We start from the raw sequence: 23,486 nt of genomic DNA on the forward strand, positions 1-23,486 counted from the left end.
GGCAACGACGCGCGCTGGCGCTGCGTGAGGTCAGAGGTGAGGGGGCGGGGTTAGCACGGAGAGGCGGCAAGATGGCGTCTACGGCGGCCGGGAAGCAGCGGATCCCTAAAGTGGCGAAGGTGCTCGGGAGGAGGCGGCGAGCCCACGGTCGGGGGTGGCGAGGGTGGTCGGGGTGGCGGGTACCCGCCCGCCCTCACTGAGCCTGGGCCTTCAGAGCGGCGCCGGGCGCCCCGCAGCGGCTTGGCCCCGCAGCTCCCCGCGGCCTCCGGAAAGCGAGTAAAGCGCTCCGGTAATCGGCATCGCGCAGCGGTGCTGAAACACAGCCGCCTGCTGTGGCCTGCTCCGGCTGCGGTCCCTGGCTCCTCCGCTTGTGTAGCCGCCCTTTTCCGCGGCCTCAGGAAGTTTTGCCCCTCCTCACGCCCCGGGCAGGAGCCGTGTAGGTTCGGACTAGTGCGGGCGGTAAGGTCCCTGTCCGTACTGGGGGGGTCTCCACATCCTTCTTCGGTAAATACTGAACGCATTAAGCCGCTGGAGTAAATTAGTCGTGGGGGGATTTTTCAGTTTTGCGTTAGAAGGAGAAAATGTAAGTCAAGCCCACTTACTTTACAGGTGAAAAATAAAGCACCTGCAGAAGTTCAGATCACAGCAGAACAGCTTTTAAGAGAAGCAAAAGAGAGAGAACTTGAACTTCTTCCACCACCTCCACAACAGAAGATCACAGATGTTGAAGAGCTAAATGATTATAAACTCCGGAAAAGGAAGGTAAAGGGAAAAAAAACCCTAATCGTGATGATGCTATAAAGCACTACAATATTACCGTGTTTTAACTTAAATAAGATGTAGTGTATATTACTTGTGGATTTTATAGATCAATAGCAAGTCTTAAAGAACCCTAACAATAGAAAACGCTACTTTTGTGCAACACTTGTAAGATAAATGTGTTTAACAAAATGTGGAAGTACACGACATCTCACATGTGACCGTGCTCAGTATATTCAGAACACTGCAAGGGTAATTATGTACATGGTTTAGATGCATTTCTTCATTACCCCTAGTATCTGGCCAGTCAGCGTGACAGAACATTAGCAAGCGTTACAGTAATGCTGCTGGTTTTTCTACTTCAATTGCTTAAAAAAACATGGTTGTTTGCAAGTGATATTTCTGTTCTGTAAAATTATGTTATTGCTTAGCACACATTAGGACACAACTTTCTACACTAGCCATGGTTACATTTGATGACTGTCTTGAAACTTATCCATTCAGCATGTGAGATTTTGGGTATAATTTTTTCTTCTTCATTTAAAAGAATTGCTTTGCTTGTGCAAACTTACTTACGATTTTGTTCTGCTTTTTCCTTTGATATTTGCTGTCCTGGATCAGCAAAGCAAGTATATCCCTAACAGTGAACTTTAAATGTTTTCAGCAATTTTTTTAGATACAGACGCCGTAAATTAGGGCTATCATTCCCTGAAGTATTTATGCATATGTTCAGAACTGGTGACTGTTGTAGCACAACGCAGCATCCCTGTGGTCAGCCCTGAGTGAGCCATTGTTTCCCTCCTTGCCATAGTGGCTAGGAACTCTCGTGAAGACTTTGGGCCCTACTGTGCTGGTTGCTGGTGTACCTCACTCGGGCATGTGCCAAGCAACTGGAGTCAGATGATCAACACCACAGCACTGCAAAAACAATGTTTGGTGTTAGTTTTTTTTATCTCTCATATGGATGGGAGTAACAAGACACCACGTTAACTGTGTTAAACCATGTATAGCCACGTTTTAAAGTACCAGTAGCATTAATCCTGACAATAGCCAAACACAAGGCTGAAGATGCCCTCACCATTGCAGTGAAATTTGTTTAGCACACTGATGCCAGCATATTAAATCCAGAGAATAAGGCATCTTGGTTGAGAGAAAAATTTAGAGCAATGATACACACAGGTCGAAGTGAATAAACTCATGCTGGTGCATCCAAGTATATTCAAGGTTGTCTACAGTGACTGGATTCTGTCTGCCCAGGTAATGTTGCTATTGAAACATTAAACAGGAGATTGAAAGAGTAAGATTTTAGTGCTGTCAGTTATTGTTCCATCAATATTTCAGGTATCAAATTGCAGGAACTTGAGTTTAGTCCTATTCCGTATGATGATCTATGCTTCTAGCTTCTCTGTTAATCAATTTTTAGAAAGCGTTCTATTGAGTAGGATTTGTTACTATATCTTCATAGGTGTAAGACATTTGGAATTCATTCTGATAATAATAATAATATTCCATAAGCCATTTATACAAGATTAGTTTGCACAGAGGGATTTCTTACAGAAATAATTTTCTCCTCAGACTTTTGAAGATAACATAAGAAAAAACAGGACTGTTATCAGTAACTGGATAAAGTATGCACAATGGGAGGAAAGCCTGAAAGAAATACAGAGGTAATTATGATACAGCTGCAGACATCTCTTATAAATCTTTTAAGACATATTTTGACAAACACCAAAGTCTTGGAGGCATGTTATATACGCAACTTCTCTTTGCTTTCCAGAGCCCGTTCCATTTACGAGCGTGCTTTAGATGTAGACTACAGAAATGTCACACTCTGGCTGAAATATGCAGAAATGGAAATGAAGAACCGCCAGGTTAATCATGCCCGAAACATTTGGGATCGAGCCATTACCACCCTCCCCAGGGTGAACCAGTTCTGGTATGTTTGCAGAGAATGGAGCATTGCTTCTACCCCCAAAGAGTACACATGATTTTTCTATTTTGGTATCATGCAAAAGTGCATTGTTTTCTGTTTCTCCAAACCTTCTGAAAGTCTGAAATATAGGAAAGTCTGAAATGAAGGAAAAGTACAAAACCTTTCCATAACTTAAGCAAGTGGCAAGAGTATTGGGAGAGAAGGATGTTTGTGTGCCTGCATGCTGCTGAACACAACTGTATCTGTAGGCATTTCTGTGGTGCAAGTGGGGAATAGATGTAGAAATCTCAGTAATGCTCTTACTAAGCACTCAAAAAATCCTTGTACTTTATGTATTTACTAAGTGATTGTAAAAATTCGATCTTCTTTTCTAAGGTATAAGTATACTTACATGGAAGAGATGTTGGGGAATGTTGCTGGATCACGTCAGGTGTTTGAACGTTGGATGGAGTGGCAACCAGAGGAGCAGGCTTGGCATTCCTATATTAACTTTGAGCTGAGATACAAGGAGGTGGACAGGGCACGTACCATTTATGAGAGATATATCCTTTTTAGTGCATTGTGACTCCTGCCCAGGTTTAGGCCTGCATTCTTAATTTCTTTCTTACCTAGTCTATCTCCAGCTATGTCCCTGTGCTGCTTTTTACTGTGGTGTGTTGGAACTAAGCCACCATACTGAGAACCAGCAGTAGGTATTAAAAGCATGTTTAGTGTATTCCTCCAAATTCAGTTAAATGAATGTACATCCTGCCACAGCAGTGTACATCTAACAGCACTCATGCTTCCAACATTTTGCAGTCATCGTTTCAGATTTCTCCTCCTTAAACTTGTCCCTGACTCTTGCCTGACTTTTATCCCTTTTTACATTTTCTTTAAGTTCTGAGTAAGGCACAAAGCCTTTGCATGCTTAGACCTGTTTTAGGTCTTCTTTCCAGTTGCATTTCTTGCATATGCCATCCTTGGGAGTTGTTTCATACAGTCCATGACCCCATAGTCACTGGGAAGAATGTAATTTGAAATGTCCTATTCAGCTGCCACTGTTTCTTTAACATAGCTCTACTTGTTATTGTTCATCCTGATGTTAAGAACTGGATCAAGTATGCCCGCTTTGAAGAGAAGCACAGCTATTTTGCTCACGCAAGAAAGGTATATGAGAGGGCAGTGGAGTTCTTTGGAGAAGAGCATATGGATGAGCACTTGTACGTGGCTTTTGCAAAATTTGAGGAGAACCAGAAAGAAGTAAGACCTTCCTGATAACGCATCAAACTAATACTAACTGCCCCCACAAGATATCTTCTTGAATATCAAAACTCAAGGTCGCTTAACATTCACTTCAACACTTGTGTTTTTCAGCACCTTACGGGCTACTGTTATTGTAGTCTTGAGTTAAGGAGACATTTTTTTGCTTAGCTTCTGTTTGCCTTTTAGTGGCGTCAGGGAGATATATTCTAAGAAAAGTGGGCACCAAATCTGTCAAGCGCAAGATTAGTGTCATCAGATCGAGTACATATCCTCAGATATGTAAGTTTTTGAGGTTATAGGCCTGGATGATAAAAACCCAAATTAGACATGTTTTTCATAGACAGTGCCCAGACTATTGAAGACTTGAAAACCTCCCTGTGAACCCAAAACCACAATGTCTTAAAAAAAATTTAAGTATTCCAAACCTGTAAATGAGTAAGAGATGGCGGGTTTTAGTATTTGCAGAATTATTCCACCCCCCAAGGTTTACTTTTCAGGGAGATATGTGTTAGTCCTGTCCTAGAGACATTCTGTGATTCTGCATTCTATTAAATATTGCCAAAAGCTCATTGATAAATTGTGGAGGACAGAAGCTACTTTGTAAATATTACTCAAGTGACATTTAATACTTTCAGTTTGAAAGAGTAAGGGTGATCTACAAGTACGCCTTGGATAGAATTCCAAAGCAGGAGGCCCAAAATCTCTTCAAGAATTACACCATCTTTGAGAAGAAGTTTGGAGACAGAAGGGGAATTGAAGACATCATTGTCAGCAAGAGGAGATTCCAGTATGAAGAAGAAGTGAAGGTATGTATTACAAATATCCACTAGGCTCATCGTACATCCAGCTGCTGCTTAATGCTCTTCTTTTTAAAGGCAGAATTCCATCTGGGGGGAGAGAATGATACTTGGATTCACTGCTTTTTTGTTTCTGCATTCTAATGTGGATTGTGGAGCCAGAGTTTTTGAACTCTGAGCTCACTACCCTTCACAGTCATCTTAGGGGATAAAGCAGTTTAGCTTGTAACTTCTTCATTTTCATTATGCAGTAATTGTTACAGGGCACTTTGCCTGTGTGTAAATACCTTTTTGTGCGGAAATGGGTGTGCCTTGCCTATGTACTATTCACTGAATACTGCATATTTCATTGTTTCCTCTTTTCACAGTTCAGTTTGTTTGCCTTCACTTAAAGAATATTTGTAGGTAAAATAAAAATAAAGTACATGTATTTTAACCCAAAAGCTTCCATTCAAACATACTGGAGACTGGCAGTTTTTATTAATACTGTGATGATCTATTTTAAAAGAGAAATTCTAAATAAAAACTGTAGGTAAAGGAACGGGGTCCATTATTTGTAGTCACTGAAGTTCCTTTCCCATTTCCCTGCTCCCATCTCTCTGGAAGGCCAATCCGCATAATTATGATGCATGGTTTGACTACCTGAGATTAGTTGAAAGTGATGCAGATGCCGAGACTGTCCGAGAAGTGTATGAACGGGCCATCGCCAATGTTCCTCCAATTCAAGAGAAAAGACACTGGAAAAGATACATCTATCTTTGGATTAACTATGCATTATATGAAGAGCTGGAGGCAAAGGCAAGTAGTAAGAATTCAGATATTTTTCCTTCCCAAGTATTTTCCTAGATAAAATAACTACAAACGTTTTAATAAGAGAACTGAGAACTAATGATACTACGTCTTGGTTTGTGTCATTAACTGCAGGATTTGCTATTTAACTACAGGGTTTTTTCCCACTTCGCTTTTCCCTCCTGTGCATAGGGGAAAACAAGTATGTTCAGTTTCACCCCGGTTCATCCAGAAACACACTGATAATAAAAGCAGAAGTAGGTCTTCCTAGCCCCATCTGTATTGCCTGTTCCAAGATGTTACCTGAACTTGTGAAATAGTTTTATATTTGTAAAGTTGTTCTGTGAAGCAGATTTTTGCTATAGTAGCCTTTTGAGGCTGTGCAAGTATTCTGTTATCAGTCATGTAACATTATAGCTGCTCTTTATTTCATAAATTGTAATGCAGTATATCTATTCAGTGTCTGTGAAAGGAACAAAGATTTTTTGTTGTTGAAAAATGGGGAGATTCCTGGTTTTATTGCCTAATTCTTAGTGTTGAATCATGTTTTGAAAAGATTACTCTTACTGATTCTCAAAGTTACTATCTTTGAATTGTGCACACCAAGTAGATAAGTACATTTATAACAAGTATACACAGTTCTAACCAACTTCACTTAAAAGTACTGTTCTACAGTTTTGCAATCATTGCACGATTCAAAATATGGTGTCATTTCAGCAGCAAAAAAGTATTTAATTTTGTCTGTTCTTATAGGATGCAGAGCGAACCAGACAGGTTTATCAGGCATGTATCGAGCTCATTCCCCACAAGAAGGTATGTCTCCTCCAGCAGTTTGTATTAAGACTTGAATTAAAATTCCCAAGATAAAATTTTCATTTTCTTTCCCCCACAAGGTTCAGGTATGTAAGCAGCTCCAGATGGCTACTAGCACATTCATGAAGACTGTTCAGGAGTTCACATATCTCTTCTAGTTTCTCATAATGTCCATCTTCCAAAATTGATAGGTTGGCTTTTTTTCAAGCTAAGGTGTTAGATGGCTGTAATTTGTATCATCAGTAGAAAATAGCAGGCCACACACTGTTGTTAGATTTCCTCATACAGATGCAACTCAAAAGTTTCTCCAGTATTCTCAAATTACTAAGCATGCTCTAAGAAGCTGAAATAACACATAGTCAGAGGATAGTGCAGTATTATTAAGCTGCAGGGAAGAACTCATCTATTCTTTACTTGTTTTCTTCCTTAGGGTGGTCCTTTTATAGCTGCTCTCAGCCTAGTTGCTTATATTGTCTGCAGAATAATTGTAGCTCTATTTTATATGGGGTTACTGCCTTTTATAGTGTTTCTAGTTGTCTGCACAGTCCCAGCTGAGGGAGGAGTATTTGATAAACCATCTTTCAGGTGTGTATTCCCCATTACAATCAGTCTTTAAGACTGTTTTTTTATTCTTGTATTTTTTTCTGCCAGTGAGCTTTGGCTAGAATATCCATGTGGATAAACCCTTAAAACAATCAGCACTGCCTTGGAATGCCAAGAAATCTTAGTTCATGTAATTCCTTTTTTAGTTTGTCATTAATCATGTAATCTGAGTATCAACCGCATAGATTAGGATTAATCTGTAATTATTAAGAGTTGATTAGCTGTTGATTGATTCAGTGGTATCTGGTATTTTAACAATTGATTGGTTAATGAACTATTTTCTTTGAGAAGACTTCTGTCTGGGTCATTTTTGCTTTCATCTCTGGTGGAGTATGTGGTCCTGTTCTAGAGAGGTTGGTTTGGGTTATGAATTCTCAACTTTTCACCAGGAAAACACTGAGATCAAATGTAATTAACTGCAGTAACATCTTGTATAGGCAGAGTGATTATTTTTTAAAAGAGCATACGCAGTATTATTTACTAAGCTCCCAGTCTAAACATCACATTGTTATTTTTCTTTTAGTTTACATTTGCCAAAATATGGCTGCTGTATGCACAATTTGAAATACGCCAGAAAAATCTTCCACTTGCCAGAAGAGCTTTGGTAAGATTTTGGTAATTCCACAATTGACTTTACTAACTAATAGTAACAAGGGAATGTCATTAAAAGATCTTAAATTGTCCTTTATAAATTGCTGGTTTAATCTACTAAATAAAGCATCTGGAAAGTCTTCAGGGACCAGTATTTACTGTCATGTATGATTTTTAAAAAGAAGAGTAGCTTGATATGATGAATTAGCCACGGACAGAAATAAATGTAGCTTTCTTGTTTCAGCTGGCGAAACACACATCTGAATGCCGAGGGTACTCAGTACAGATCAACTTAGCACACTTGGAAATTTTTAACTGCTGCTGCTTCGTTTAAATGATAACCAATAGCACTGTAAAAGCATTTTAAATAAATAGGAGGTTTTGACTCGAAGAAATGAAGAACAGAGTGTTTGAGACCCAGTGCTACCAGGTTGCTAATAGAAGCAATCATAGGGACTTTGGGCAGGCTGAAGAACTTCTGTGTGAATTCACTACGTGAACATCAGCGTATCAGAGAACAGTAGAGTACCTTTTGGAAGCAAAACCTTTTGAACTTAAAAATTTACTTTGCCTTCGGCTCAGATATTCTAAGTAAGCTCAGTGATAGCATTAGGAATTTCGAGAGAAAGCTAATGTTGGTAACAGTTGAAGTGGTTTGACTTTAAAGAGGAAACTGATGGGGTTTCCACCAAACCCATGACATGGCAGTGATAAGAGCATAAATATGAGCAGCCTTCTGTAGCTGATGCTGGACCAAGGCTGCCACCAGTGTGGTAGCAGAGCTTTGTTTCTTCAGCTGGACTCCTGCCTGTGACCAGAAAAAAAATGAAGCGGAGGGGTTAAGTCCCCTGTGAGATTCCTACTGTCTCCCTGAGAGAAGGAGAAGAATAGAAGTCAACCATCTATCCCGAAGCCTGTTGCTGTTCTAGCCTGGCTTAAGCTACCATTGCTCAACATGACCATAGCCACTAGTCAGCACCCTGCTTCTGGCTGCCCTTTTATTTTAGGGGTAGATGTTATGGTAGATTCTGGAGAGGGTCCTTTGGCCTATTTAGAAACAGAAAATTTTCACGGTTTCTTTTAGGCTTCTCTTCTGTTGGTCTTTTCCCCTGTTGCTTAATTTTTTTGACAGACTTTTTTTTACTAAGTCACCTTTTACTTATTTTGGAAACCAGATTTTGCTGCTGCAGCCATAATACTTTTTTGGACTGGACTCTGATTTGCCAAGCAGTTTGTTTCTTTCTTTATTTTGAAATAGAAAAGGCATTTGTAGAGCTGGAGGTTCATAATGGTGACCAAACTGATATTCCCATGTGGTAGTTTCCTCCGTTTTTAATAAGTACCAAGATAATCATTTTGTAGGAAAGTTGTGCAGGAGAATTGTAGTAAAGGAATTTGAACTCAAATTCCTTAATTTGCTGTTAGCTTCAGGGAACAGGGACTGTAGTGCTTAATAAATAATGCCTGTCTACAGAATTGACTTAAAAGTGAAGCTCACTACACATACGTGTCTCAGATATACCCGTTCTTAACTCTTGCTGTAAAAGATTCCCAAATTAAGAATCAGAAACTGCTTTCTTACATCTTTGGCACTGTGGCTTGGGACAGGCAGTTTTCTTCAGATGCTGAATCATATCAAAAAGGAATTACTTCTTTAAAACATTATCCTCCCTCTATCTATTACTGTAAGCGAGCAGACAGGGAGTATGGATGATTCTCTGTGAGATGGTCCAGGAGACAGTTTCTCTTGATAGAATTTGTTTTGTAAGATACTTGGGAACTGCGTACCTGAAAGACTGGTACAGACTGCTACTGTGCTTTCTTCAGCTTTTGATGCAAGACGAAGTGTTCATTTGATGAGCCAGGGTGAGTTTCAGTGAATACTTCATGGGGTATCCATGTTATGTAAAAGTGTAACAAGTTAGAAGGTTTTCTGCGTTCAGAGTTTTTGTTGATGTTTGTGGATGCATACTCATTTGGCAAACATCAGCTGGATTTCATACTGGCCTTGACCAGAGTCTTAAAAAACAAGCTCTGAGCAAAAATTAAATTTCGTTCAAATACTGGAGAGTAAACAGGTGTTTAGAAAGTTGAGGGGTTTTTTCCTTGCAAGATCTTTAAGTGTTTTTTGTCTGGTTTGGTTTTTTGTTTGTTTGGTTTTTTTGCTTAACAGGGGACATCCATAGGTAAATGTCCGAAAAACAAACTGTTTAAAGGTTATATTGAATTGGAGCTACAATTGCGAGAATTTGATCGTTGCCGAAAGCTGTATGAAAAATTCCTGGAGTTTGCACCAGAAAACTGCACATCATGGATTAAATTTGCTGAACTAGAGACCATTCTTGGCGACATTGATAGAGCCCGTGCAATATATGAGTTGGCTATTGGCCAGCCCCGGCTAGACATGCCAGAGGTAAGGGAGTAGATGAACTTTACAGTTGGCATAATTTTAAGGTATTCATTTCACAGTGTGGCTAATTAAAATGTAAATAATCTACCAGCTTGAACAAAACTGCTTACCGTTGTGGCTTAGCCCATGTCTCATTAATTTAACATCTGTTTCTTAGCAGGTTACGCAGGACTATAAAACGCATGATAAAACATGGATGGAGAAACATGCTTACAGGAGTAAGCTAAATGGTTTATGTGCACAAGATTTGATATTGCTTGGTCGTAATCCTAGCTTGTGTAGTTGATAAATACTCAGATCTCTGAAACTTTTTTCCTCAGAAATTTCACGTTTATCCATGCTCCTCTTGTATTTTCCCTCGGTTATCTCAGTGTGCTATGAACATAATGAGAGACTTCTCCTTTGCAGGTTCTTTGGAAGTCCTACATTGACTTTGAAATTGAGCAAGAAGAGTATGAGAAAACAAGAAATCTTTACCGCAGGTTACTTCAGCGGACACAGCATGTTAAGGTGTGTTTGGGTATGCAGAACTGGTCTTGAATCTGGTCCATTGTGGATGGAAACCCTTGACTGCTTTGGTTGTGTGGCTTTTTCAAATCAACAGTGAACCTAAGCTCAGTTCCACGTCTGTGCCATGAAAAGGGGAAAGAAATTTCTAAATTACATATAACAACAGGCATATCTTAATGAAAGAAGGCTTTGCGAAAGGTTTCCAAGCAGCCCTCTTCCTGCTGAGTAGGTTTGGAATTTTAGTTGCAAAAACATTACAAGGAAAAACTACTTGTGATTTTTCCAGTGTAGTTTGGTGATGTCTTTTGACTAAATCTCAGATGGATTTATCATGATTTGAAACAACCCCAAGAAACTTGTTAATGTGGCCTACATTAATATTCTGTCATGCCAAAACAAGGCAAATCTCACACCTATGAAACAAATGTGAATTTCCTAGGTATCCGCTTATGAAGAAGTACTTCAGACTTGCATTGACATTTGCTTCTTTGGCTGCTTTGTTTTTTTAAATTATCGCTTCGTTATCAGACTTCAGAATGGAGGTTTCAGCTTGGTTTTGGTTTGCTTTCACCACAGGTATGGATCAGCTTTGCCCAGTTTGAGCTATCTGCAGGGAGGGAGGAGAGTTTGTCAAGATGCCGGCAGATTTATGAAGAGGCTAATAAGGCAATGCGAAACTGTGAGGAGAAAGAGGAGAGAGTCATGCTTCTGGAATCCTGGAGAAATTTTGAAGAGGAGTTTGGAACTGATACCACTAAAGAGAGGATAGATAAACTTATGCCTGAAAAAATAAAGAAGAGGAGAAAACTGCAGGCTGAAGATGGGGTAAGAGGAAAAATTATGGAAGTAGTCAGTGAGTCCTTGGTGGCTTTATGCTGGGGTCTAGGTACACAAAACAAAGTTAGCTGTGATGAATGCTATAACTGCATACCAGTTCAACTGCATGTAAGTGGAAAAAAGCAAGCATTGGCCTGAGACATATGCTGCTGAGCTCCTTGCTCTTTGGTAGGCTAGCTGGACAATTTGATTCAGAATGAAATATTCTTACCAAATGCTTGAGCTACCTTTACTTTAAACTCCTACCATAGACAAATCAAACAGCTTTAGGTAGTACTATGCAGGTAGTTTCTGTTTCTTAACTTTGTTTGGAAAACTGTTGCCAGGCTGTTCGTCAAATCTGCTTGTTCATGCACAGCAGAAGTAGTGCTGTCTCACACCCATTCAGCTCATGGGTTTTGGCTCCTATGGATTGTTTGGTTTAAACCAAAACACTGATTTTAATTTTATCTCGCTGTTATGCTTATTAGAAGCACCTTCTAATAGTTAACACTAACGTGCAAATTAAACTTGCTTTGTGGTATTTTTTTTCCCTAGTCTGATGCTGGCTGGGAGGAATACTATGATTATATTTTCCCAGAAGATACTGCCAATCAGCCTAATCTCAAACTACTTGCTATGGCTAAACTCTGGAAGAAACAGCAACAGGAGAGCGAAGCTGCAGAGATGGATCCAGACAAAGACATTGATGAAAGCCACTCTTAATACATTGCCTTTCCCTGCCCCTTTTCTTGGGTACTGTACAGTATTTTCATTGGTGACAAATAAATGTATTTGAAGAGTTTTACTATTATTGACTTGAGACATTTTTTGTTTTAAGAAAATGCACCATATTGGTGTTGATTCCCTTATACAATCTGTTGGTTTCTAGCAATTAGAAGGAAAGGTCATGGGGCAAGTGCTATTACCAGGGGTCTGAAAACCGGAAGAACTGCACAGCAGCTTTGTTTTCAGCACAAGACCTGTTGTTCTAAGGCTCCTAAAAACTATCACAGCACTGTTTAAGGGCATTAACATGCCAAGACAGCAGATCTACTTTCTTTAATGAGAGAGGTCTCTTAACCATTCCTAATCAATTTTTTTTTTCCCACTAAGTGTGTGAAAATGTTATAGATCATGAAGATAATTGAAAACAATAAATCTTACTGAGTGCAACCTGTTCAACTCCTATCCAAGTAAACTTTTATCCCAGAAAACTGTTTAGGGGGGAGAATAATAGAAGTTAAATATATTGAAACTAGCCTCTAGAAGACAAATCTCTAGAAATTAGTACCGTACAGTCTGTATTTTAATATTTGACTGTCTTGGTAGCATATTTTGTAGTAGATAGTCTGTTGGGAAGTAAAATAGAAGCGCAGTGTAAGTCAGCTTCTCAATGTTATTTGTATTTCATGAGGAAAAAAACATCAAGCCTGAACTTCCTCATGGTGAAGTTCTTGGGGAGAAGGAGAAATCAGCAATAGCGTGGCCAGCAGGGACAGGGAAGGGATCTCACCCCTGTACTTGGCACGGGTGAGGCCGCACCTCGATTCCTGTGTTCAGTTTTGGGCCCCTCACTACAAAAAGGACATTGAATGACTCGAGCGTGTCCAGAGAAGGGCAACGGAGCTGGTGCAGGGTCTGGAGCACAGGTCTGATGGGGAGCGGCTGAGGGAACTGGGGGTGTTTAGTCTGGAGAAGAGGAGGCTGAGGGGAAACCTCATGGCCCTCTACAGCTCCCTGAAAGGAGGTTGCAGAGAGCTGGGGATGAGTCTCTTTAACCAAGTAATAAATGATAGGACAAGAGGGAACGGCCTCATGTTGTGCCAGGGAAGGTTTAGACCAGATATTAGGAAGCATTTCTTTCCAGAAGGGGTTGTTAGGCGTTGGAATGGGCTGCCCAGGGAAGTGGTGGAGTCCCCATCCCTGGAGGTGTTCAAGAGTCGGGTCAACATAGTGCTGAGGGATATGGTGGAGTTGGGAACCATCAGTGTGAGATGAACAGTTGGACTGGATGATCTTCAAGGTCTTTTCCAACCTTGATGATTCTGTGAGCCTTTCTGTCTGCCTGTGTGGGGAAGTTGGGCAGCCTGCCCTTGTGGTGGGGAGGACAGGGATCACTGCCCTAGGGCTTGGCTGGGGACCTCACCCACCATGAAGAATGGTGATTTTAAAAAAAGTGAAAGTATGCCACAATAATCACTAGAGCTACGAGTCAGGCTGTTGACTAGAAGACTGGGTGGTTACCATGACTCTGGCCACATCTGGCCTGTCCAGCTGTGAACTAGGGCTCTCCCTCACACTGACCAGGCCTTCCTGTAGCTGGAAATGCTTCCTTCCCTGCTCATCCCATAGTCAGAAACTAGACCCTCAGTCCTTCACAGCCTCCACAGCCATCCTCCCCGGGCTGACGTTTTTGGGCGTCTCCCTTTTGCCTGCTGTGGAGAAGGGTGACCAGGCAAAGGATGCAGCACAGCACTGCTAGGGGAGACCCAGAAAAGTTCAAGGGCGCTTTGTGGCCCTGGGGATGTGGTCAAAGGCCCAGGGGCCTGGGCGGTTTTCCCCTTGATCCTGCTAGTGAGGGAGAGGGCTTGTGAAGGAGCCGAGGGGGTTGAAGCTCATGCAGCTGGCACCAATGCGAGCGATTGGGCTTTTACTACCCAAGCCCTGGTGGGTGGGAGAGATGGGACCCACCTAACCAAGGAAAGCAACAAGGAGCTGGCTGAGGCTGGCTAATCCAGTGAGAAGGCTTTAAATTGGGAATGAGTGGGCAGTAAGTGATGGCTGAAGGTGAGGGAGGGAGCAGTGAGCTAGGGTGGCAGGACAGTGTGTGAGGTGCTGTGGGTAAGGGATCTCAAGGTCAGGGCAGGAGGATCCCCACACCAAGGGCACATCTGCAAGCAGAGAAGTGCCCTGAGGACAGTGTTATAGGGGAAATCTCTCGCTCTTCTCTTGAGAAAGCTGTGGGAGTGGGTGCCTGTCTCGATGTTGCAACCAGTACTCTTAGTGAAGTGCTTTGCTCAGCGTGGAAAGCCCTTCCTGCCCCATTTTGTCCCATATTTGTTCATCTCGTTAACTTGGTTGGCTGACCGACAAGAAAAAATTACTTTCTGGTGGGACTGTCTTTGATCACTTGCTAACCATTGTTCTTCTGAGTTAAAAAAAAAAAAAAAAAAAAAAAAAAAAAAGACTTTTAGATTTTGAAGCCAGCTATGTAAGTTTATATCTTCTATTTTAAATCTTGATTATTGTATGTATATATATATGGTTTTTTTCATAACAGCAGTGCAACTGGTGGCTGTAATATGACTGTATGCTTGCACCAATTATTCTTTCTTCTTAAATTCTCCTAAAAGCCTGCATGATAAAGCAGTGCTGTTTCATCACAACAACCGAGAGAAGCATATTAACAGCATAGAAATCTAGCTTTAAGTCTATTAAAGTTTATAGTGGCTCTTATGCCTTCTGGGCTTTAGTTTTGTCAGTGGTTTGGAGAGGGGTGTTTGTGGTGCCTTTTTTTGTTGATATTTTTTTATGATGGGCGGCCATAGTTGCTGTCCCGGTGCATCCCGGTGCACGGAGCGCTCTCCCCGCCGGGCAGCAGGCGGCGGTAGAACCGCGCCTGCCCGCGCCTCGGTCTGTGCTGGGAACTCGGTCACTTCGTGCGTCCCGGGGCTTCCGCGCATCCCGGAGCATCCTGCGAAGCGCATCTGCGGGCTGGTGGGAACAGCTGAAGAGGTGTCTCTTCCGCAGCGGCTTTTCCTTAAAAGTGTGAGTTACTGCGTGCCATCAGAAAAATGAAGGCGTCTACATTAAAAGGGTGACCAGAAGAGAGAGAGTCCATAGGGCAATGACAGACAAAAATCTAATACATCACTGCTGTAGTGAGAGCAGATTTATCTTGAGCTGTCTTTGCTGAAAGTTGAGGTGACGTTTGCTTTGATCTTAAAAACAAAAGTAGGAGTTGAATAAAGAACATCCAATAAAAGTAGAAGTGAGCTGATCCTTACACTAGTGTAACCAATAAAGCATTGGGTATTTCTAATAATTTGGACTTGTATGTATGTATTGGACTCCTCAATGTCTTAAAAAAATCCTGAAAGAACACCAACAGATTAAGTAGAAATTTTTTTCTGCTGGAGAAGACATCAGGGAAAAGTGGTAGAGAAGAAAGGTTGGGGGATGAGTGTTATGGGACTGTTTTTAGCACAGGAATTTTAACTTCTTTCTGGTGATTTCTACCTCTCTCCTCGATTTCCAAGGTTACATAAAGATGTGTTTCCATGAAGCACAGAACAGGGGTCTGCTGGCACCCACTGCACAGCACAAGTCCCGGTTTACCATCCCAGGTTACATCTCCTTAGTGCAGATGTTGCCAAAATAGCGAGACCCATCTGAGCCTTCTCCCTGCTACCCATCCCCCTGTTTGCTCTGGAATGGCAAACCCTTCAACATCTCCACCTTCTCACTCTGATTTTTTCTGGGCTATTCTACATTTAGCTGCTTTGAATTTGGATCTTTGAGATCTGGTTTTGCCTGTTTAAATGCTGAAACACCTGCAACGGGTGATCTGGACTGACATGCTGAACACTACAGCTCTAGCAGTAAAACTGTTCCACCCTTCAGAACACTAATGAGATGTATGGGTTTAATTGATTTCTCAGTCACAGACACATTGACACCTCATTTGTCTCCCTCCTTTCCCTGTTATAAGCTTATCTTGGAAAAGATAAACAGGAGCTTTTTATTCCATAACAAGCTAAGCAAAATTTATCTGCTAATGTAACTTTTGTAGGGCCAGATGCTGCCATGGTCAAAGCATGTACTTCTGTCTCTCTGACATTGTGCACAAACAGAGGGATGACTGTGTACATATCTAACTTCTTGCAAATTTTATTAGAAACTGCTTTAAGATGTTCTCTATGCATAAACTCTGTGTTTGTACTAACGGCTTGATTACAGCAGGTTTTGACATCTCTCGAGGTTTGATTACATCTAAGGTGGTGGAAGAATGTGAAATGCGTGGGCTGCTATGCCAAACCTGTGATATCACAAACATACAACTGCAGCAGGCTGCCCATGGTGCCGGCGTTTGCCTTTTTAGGCTCTTTCCAGCTAAGTCTCCTGAAGTTCCAGGGAGTGTTGCCGTGGGTTTCATCCCTGTGGGTCTGACGCGGCGCTGGTCCTGCTCGGATGTGCAGCTGTGATGGTGGCCCCACAGGTCCATGGCCACCACTGCGGAGCTCCAAGCAGTCCTTCTGGAGGTGATGGAAATGCCCTGGGACGTGCCTGGGCGCCTCACTGTAGCCATGCCCGAGTGGCTGGGACGTGCCAGGCCTCCTGCCACCCAGCCAGCATCCCTGATGTCCCTCCTGACATGTAAGAATGAGAGTTGAGAGGCCCAGAGCCCCTGGGAAGGGGAAAGGGGCTCCGACACTTTGTGCCACAGATCCTATGCTCTCCAAAGGTACTTGGCCAGAGTTATCCTTCTGTTACACTGAGCACAAAACTTAAGCATTTTTTCAACAATTTTAGTATTAATATTTGCATACTTCAAAAGTGGGGGTGCCAATCTTCAATAAGGCTCAGTTTTCCAGGTAACTACAGTGATAGTTTTTTCTCCCCTCAGACTTTATTGATGAAAGGGGTTTGAATGCGGTCTGCCAGCATCTTTGCAAGCCTTGAAGCAGACCTTTTAACGAGCAGGAAATGGTATCTGTCAGGAACCCCCTTAAGAGAAACCAGCTGAGAAACATCCCATCCACGGGGAGAGTGCGATCACAAAAAGAGCTCTTTTTAGGACTAAACATTCAATATTGCAGGCTGGACGCCGAGCAAGACAGAACTGTGGGCACTGATAACTCTCTTTTATTTGCTGTTACAGTGAGCAAGCTGAGGAAGTTGCCTGTGCCTCCAGCCCTCTCCTGGCAGGCAGTGGGCTGTGGATGGAGTTTGATAGCAGCAGTGCCAAATCATCTCCTTCTCCTTGTAAGCAATTCACTGTTCAGGGGTGGCAGGGGTTCAGCAAGGGAGTCTGCCAGGTTGTGACCCCAGTTTCTCTGTATCTTCTGCACTCCTGCATGCAGACTGTTTGCATGGCCTGGATCCCCTTCCTCATTTTCTGGGCTTTCAACAGAGGCCAGAAGCTGCACCCGACCCAAAGCTGGAGGGTTTTCCAATTGCCCCCAGGGCTATGAGCAGCAATGCTGGCTACTGAGGAGGCAGCTGGGTGTGTGATTTGCTGCAGAAGCAGGTGATGGTCTGCAGGTCTGTGAAGATGGTGCTCATCAGCTAATGATGCTGTGCTCTTAATGAAAAGATTATGGCAGCCACAGTGGTCCTAAAATATGTCACGGGAGTGAGTATGTGGCTTTCAAAGGCTGGATGGTTCTGAGTGGGAACTCCATTCCCAGCCTGAGGTAACATGGTGGTTTTGGAGACTGCAGAGTCCTGTGCCTTCACTAACTTATGCTGCAAAGGAAAACCAAAAAATTCAGCACTCCTGTGTTTGATAGCAACTCCTTTGCTTTTTCACTGCACATTGTGTATAGAACATTCTGATATATTTAAACAAATTTGTCTGCTAGCTATGAGGAGGAATGCAAAAATTCACACACCTGTTGAGCAGTCAAGATTTGCTGATGAATTATATTGATGATGCAGTGGTTGGTTTTGTCCAGGGTCCTTTATTTTAATCTGTCCGTCTGATATATTATGACTCTTAATTTCATCCTTATAAACTGAAGCCCTTGATGTTCTGTTTGCATCTTGATAAGACACAGCCCTGATAATAGCAATTTACAGTTGGCAAGGATTATTACATTTTGTTACACATAAACAGCTATGTGCAAGCAAAGAAGCTGGCTGTACCTGTTTAATCAGGCCTGTGTTCAGTTTACTTAAGGAGAGATAGCCAACATTTCAGCTGCACCACATGAAAGCTAATTTAGATGGGACTGATGCCGTCTTTGCAGTTTTGTAAACTCCAGTGGATGTTGACTCCTGAAGTGGAAAAACTGATTTGCATGTGTGATTTAAACTTTGTTTTGTGAAGTTCTAATATATTTTTTCCCCCAAACAAGTAAGAGCAAGTGATTGGTTTTGGGAAGAATATTCAAAACTACAAATCTTTGAGTGACACTTGTACCAGAAAAGCAGCACAGTTGACTTGTGCTGTGGCAACTAACAAGGGGATCTCAGTCATGGCAGTAACTGGGAAGGTCCTTGTAGGTCATGGGTTATCTCTTCTGGTGGGACAAAGCAAGCTCAGAGCTGGCCAATGTTCAGCTGCTGCGTTGAGGCAAGGCATTTCTTGTCAACTGATGATTCTGCTCTTTCTTATGGATTGTAAATCTCTTCTTTTTTTTTTTTTTTTTCAGCATAAAAGTCAGATTTGCCAGCGGGTGATGCTCACAGTAGCGTTCATGCTGGCTGCTGTGGATGCTGCTATGCTTTTACCCCTGTCCTGGACTTCCTGACTTCTGTAGGTTTTTTGAGACGCAGTGAACAAAAGCAAACGTGCTATTCCAGGTTTTACCTATGATTGGCACTGGGTCTTTCAGCTCTTTCCCTGACTCTGTCACTCTTTTGCTGCCAAACACCTCTGACCCTCAGCAGGCTGCTTGGTGCTTTGCTGTGGTTTGAAGGACATGGGTGAAACAAAATGTTAATGTGCATATCAGAAAGTGGTGTTTAATTAAATTAAAGTGCACATCAAGCAACTGAGGACCTGGTTCTGATAGGGGCTATAATGTCATATGCCTTCCCCCTGATGGAAAGCAATGTTGTCAGCAGTGTTGATTCATGTTCTTCTGGAGCATTGCTGTCTCCTGCAATGCTCCTGAGCCCTGGCTGCAGCACAGAGGCACTTCATCTGCCCGTATAAAACTGTCCTCTTCACACACTGAGATGCAGACACAACTGTCTCTCATGGGGGTCTTGAGGGTGTTCAGGTCTGACTGAAATAGGACATGCTCTGGCAGATGCCTCTAGGTCCAGCTTCACAGTGCTTCAGGTGCCCTTTACTTCTGTCCTGTGTTTGGCCAGTGAAGTTTTAAATGGTCATTAGCGCTGCAGTATAAGAGAGTGGTTTGGTTTCTTTTCCTTTGTCTTCCTTAGGAACAGAAGTCAAGGAAACCTGTTAATTTTACGTACCTGACAATACCTGGTTATTTACATGGTTTCTCAAAGTGGTTTTCATGTTGGGCAGTACATGCACATCATGACCATTTAAAAATTTTCTTCATTATTATTTTCTGACTTGAGTTCTAACTTTTGCAAACCTGTTAGGGTGCGATTTGGTGATAGTGAATCCTTAAGAGAAGGACCATCTGCTGAAAAATAGCTAAAGAGTGCGCCGAAAACCTACCCCAAGCCTGATTACAGTTTTATTAAGCAGTACTTCATAGTGGTGTTCTGGCTATCAAGTAGAATTAGACCACCACTAGATTGTCAGAACACATGTCTAACTGATGTTTATGGGGATATGACCATACAATCTCTAGAAAGCAGTCAAATGGACAGAGAAAAGCTTTTCATTCAAATTCTGGAATTTTATGGTAAAATTGGCTGTTATGCTTTCCTATGCCATACTAAGCACAGCTAAAACCCACATTAGAAAATGTGCTGCAGAAGGTGACTTTGTAGGAACAAGTTCATAAAAGTCTACGTTCTCTTAAAAATCATTGCAGTTTTTAAACTAATGCAAATATATTTTTCTGTCACCTCTGCAGACAATCAAGGACCCAAACTGGCCAGCTACTCTGTTGCTGAAGCAAAATTTTGGACAGAATCCTTTTCTGGGGAGTTTTATTCCTTGGTCCTGTTGTTAACTTGAAAAACAGAACAAACCTGCTGAACTGCCACAGTGGGCAGGTTTTATCCCAGTCTGTGGCCAGCATTTGGATTCTCTGATGTCTAAGAAGGAATAAACTCATCTGGTACCTTTCTTCTGGAGGAGGGTATCTCTCTTCTCCTTATTTTCCTGGGAAGTTGGTAACCAAGCATCCCTGGTAGTGCTTTCTTTAGTTGCAAGTGGCCAGTGGAAAACTGATGGGTGAGCAGAGGGATGCGGAAGCACATCAAGTGCATAAACTGTGCTTCCTGAGTAGTGTGGGCTAAAAATACTTGATTGTTTCTCTCAAAGGGAAAGGCAGCGCTTTTGAAAGCAGGACCATATGTTTAACTCTGATATGGAAAATATGTGAAGGGGGAAGGCGAGTCATACAAGATCTATGTTTTTTTAAGCAGAGGTGAAATAGTGTGCTTTCTCTGTACAGACAGGCTCTTCTCTGAGCAAATGGTGAAGTGCTGTTGCAGCGCAGTCTGGCAGCAGGAGGAGCAGGGGTAGACAGATATCAAGTAGCTTTTGGTATTTTTAGAACCATCTTAATTTGGACCCGTAATCACCCTTCCAGTCCATTCATGCAGGGTGCTGAGCAAGTCTGTGCTCGCAGCGCCTCATCTTTGCATCACAGCGCTGAGGGCACCAAGACCCACAAATGTACCAGCGCTTGGCCTCTCCTCTTCTTCTCCTCCTCGGCCAAGAAAGGGACCTGCTGAGAAGGAGCCCAGGAGTCTGGGAAGGCTCTGCATGAAATCTGTCCTCAGAGACGCCAAGGCAGTCGATCCTCTACCAAGCTGTGCCTGCTGCTCAGGCTGTCCCCCTCCCAAACATGCAGCCTGTGCTGGCTGACTGTTATTCAGGGGTGCCAAGTCGGCTATCTTGCTTTCTAAAACAATGGATTATTTTCCTGGTTCTGTCAAAGTTGCCACAAAAGCTAACCCTAATGGACGAGACATTGAGTAGGTAGTGGTTTAAGCAGTCTGAGCGAAGCAATGGACTGGGTAACACTGGAACAGCCTGCAGAGATTTCAGAACGTGGGGTATAATGCGTGCTGAGTTCCTGATGCTTTTGGAGAGTGTATCGGCCACTAGCACCAGCCAGTTCGGTTTGGCTGAGTGCTTTGATCTAATAAAAAATGACACATATTTAGAATATGAAGAAGTATGGAAGTTTTGGATATATCATATAAAAATCCCTATAACATAATGTTCAGACTACAGTAACATATTTTTGGCAAATTAACTACAGACCTGGAGAAATGTTGTATGATTTACAGATGCCTTCATGTGCCAACTACCAGCCATTCCCTCACCCGAAGGACACTGCAGCATGTGCGCTCCTCCTCCGTATTTAAGGAAAGAAATTATCTTGTTCTTCCTTCTTTCTCACTTTATAAGAAGAATAATTCGATTATTCTTCTTAGCATTCATTCCTTTGTTGCACTCATTTGTTTTATGCATGCACTGTGTTTTTCTGTTTGGGAGTTATTTGCCTGAGGTCATTTCAGGCAAATAACTGGGTTTTGGAGTTAGCATGGAGAGCTGTAAGGTCCTCGGGTGGCAGTTGTCCTTGGTGGGGGATGAGTCAGCAGTAGAGGCCCCATCCCCTGCATCCTACACTCCGTGCCCCTGGTCCAGTGCACCTTCCCCACACTAAGGCTGCACACAGAGAGCTGGTTTCTGACATTTATAGGCAGCCTTATGGAGATGGAGGCCGTGGAGTATTAGCACAACGACTATGATCTGAATTTCACGAGGTGGCATAGTAAGGACAGAAGGCAGAGAAGAAATGCAGCATATTTGCAGGATTTTGGCGGGTTGAATAGGCTGTCACCAGGAACCTTTGGGATTTTTTTCAGAGAAGTATTTCTACATTAATTACAATGAGCTACAGATCTAGCAAAGGCAGTAACTGAGATCTGCCTCAAAAACATGAGGTTAGCATGTAGGAATGGAAAGGTATTGACTGATTTTTAATCAAAATCTGCTTAAAATGTGCTACCTGAATTTGGCTATGAGGACTCAAATATGGTACCATGATACCAGGATCATCTTCTTTTTTATATAAAAAGACTTGCTGTGTGTGGGCTGTGTACCTGGCACAAGAGTTTTGTTTAAGGGAGCTGGAGGTTGCCCAGTTTAGGTGGCAGCTAATTGTTATTTAAGAATTCCTGATGCCTTGTCGTTATGACTCTGACCACTTGGTGACCAACATCTGCACCCTGTACAAGGAGGGGGAACTGCAGCAGATGTGAGTCACCTCCAGCAATGTTCCCTGAGCTGTTCTGATGCCAGGTTGAGTGACATCTTGAGCAGTAGCAGGAATCCTGGGATGGGATGACCTATATAGGACCACCGTTCCCATGGCAACTTCAGACCATGCAAGATATCCTGTTTTGGGTGGCACAGGAGCGTCCAGACAAAATGGGCATCGCTCTCAGCCCGCCTGCTCAGTTGGAGGTCACCTCCTCGCAGGCTGTGGGGGATAACGGTGCCAATGGTCAGTGAGGACCAGCCGTATCTAGTGGAAAAGTAACATGACAAATGAAGTATCTTAGGCTACCTCAATTTTGATTTAACCCTGTAGTTTATTAGGGGAGGGAGGGGGACATGGCTCTAGCAGACCCTGAATCCCCTTTGCAGTCACTCATCAGCAGCTCTCTAGCCTGTGTCTTGGTGGGCAGACCCAACCCATGTTGTCTCCAAAACATTGTTCCTCACAGCAACCTTGGCTGTGAGGGCAAGGTATTCTTCTGCCATCTCTTACGCAAGTGCTTTGTGCTCTGCTGTTTGACTCTCGGTAGCCTCTGTTGTCTCTGGGATGCATATTTTGGAATAGGTGTTGAAATATTTTTGGTTTATGTCTGTTTACTTCATTTCTGCAGAACTGCAGGACGTAATGTTTAAGTTATGAAACCCCAGTACATCTCAGCTCATGCCTGGCCTGCCTGGATTTATCACCAGGCTGTATGGAAAAGAAACTCTCCTGCTGGAAAGGTTTCTGGCAGTAGAGAGGAGAGGGGGAACCCCACTGGGTAAATAATACTCTGTCCTGGGGTCAGGCAGGAGCCCCCATGGTGCTGCCTGCAAAGTTGAGGAGCTTGGGGCAGGGGTGACCCTGCCAGGGTGAGGAGAGGACAGGATGTCCCCATAGGGGTACAGGCTCTGCCACTTGTGCCTCTGCAAGGGCCATGTAGTCCCCACTCCTTTCTGCAAGGCTGTGCAAGAAGCCCTTTCTGCAGGACTTCTGCAGTTGTCTGTCCCCTCTCTTGCTGCTGCTTCAAGTTCTTCAGGCCAATTTCGAATGGGTGTGATGGATTAGGGGCTTTTAGGGGGTTAAACACCTCTAAAACTTGCAAAAATCAGATTCTTGCGTAG

General features: G+C 42.7%; 1 protein-coding gene across 1 annotated transcript; it reads left to right on the plus strand.

Annotated features, from left to right (window-relative positions):
• The first annotated feature begins 45 nt into the window (after positions 1–45).
• Positions 46–12,060, plus strand: CRNKL1 (crooked neck pre-mRNA splicing factor 1). The gene is made up of 14 exons (XM_074896827.1): positions 46–119; positions 610–762; positions 2,335–2,426; positions 2,537–2,695; positions 3,068–3,234; positions 3,753–3,931; positions 4,570–4,740; positions 5,338–5,529; positions 6,274–6,333; positions 7,460–7,540; positions 9,701–9,940; positions 10,346–10,447; positions 11,024–11,272; positions 11,822–12,060. Exons 1-14 carry the CDS (start codon positions 72–74, stop codon positions 11,987–11,989), a joined length of 2,061 nt encoding a protein of 686 aa, XP_074752928.1. The 5' UTR covers positions 46–71; the 3' UTR covers positions 11,990–12,060.
• The last annotated feature ends 11,426 nt before the right edge of the window (positions 12,061–23,486 follow it).

This window comes from Athene noctua, chromosome 1 (genome assembly GCF_965140245.1).
Source record: "Athene noctua chromosome 1, bAthNoc1.hap1.1, whole genome shotgun sequence".
Taxonomy (NCBI): Eukaryota; Metazoa; Chordata; class Aves; order Strigiformes; family Strigidae; genus Athene; species Athene noctua.

Bases quoted from the DNA above. Each gene is read 5' to 3' on its own strand.
- CRNKL1 (XM_074896827.1), top strand. From the start codon at position 72: ATGGCGTCTACGGCGGCCGGGAAGCAGCGGATCCCTAAAGTGGCGAAG. The intron at 5,530-6,273 runs GCAAGTAGTAAG...CTGTTCTTATAG, and splicing joins ATGAAGAGCTGGAGGCAAAG to GATGCAGAGCGAACCAGACA. The intron at 10,448-11,023 runs GTGTGTTTGGGT...CTTTCACCACAG, and splicing joins AGCGGACACAGCATGTTAAG to GTATGGATCAGCTTTGCCCA.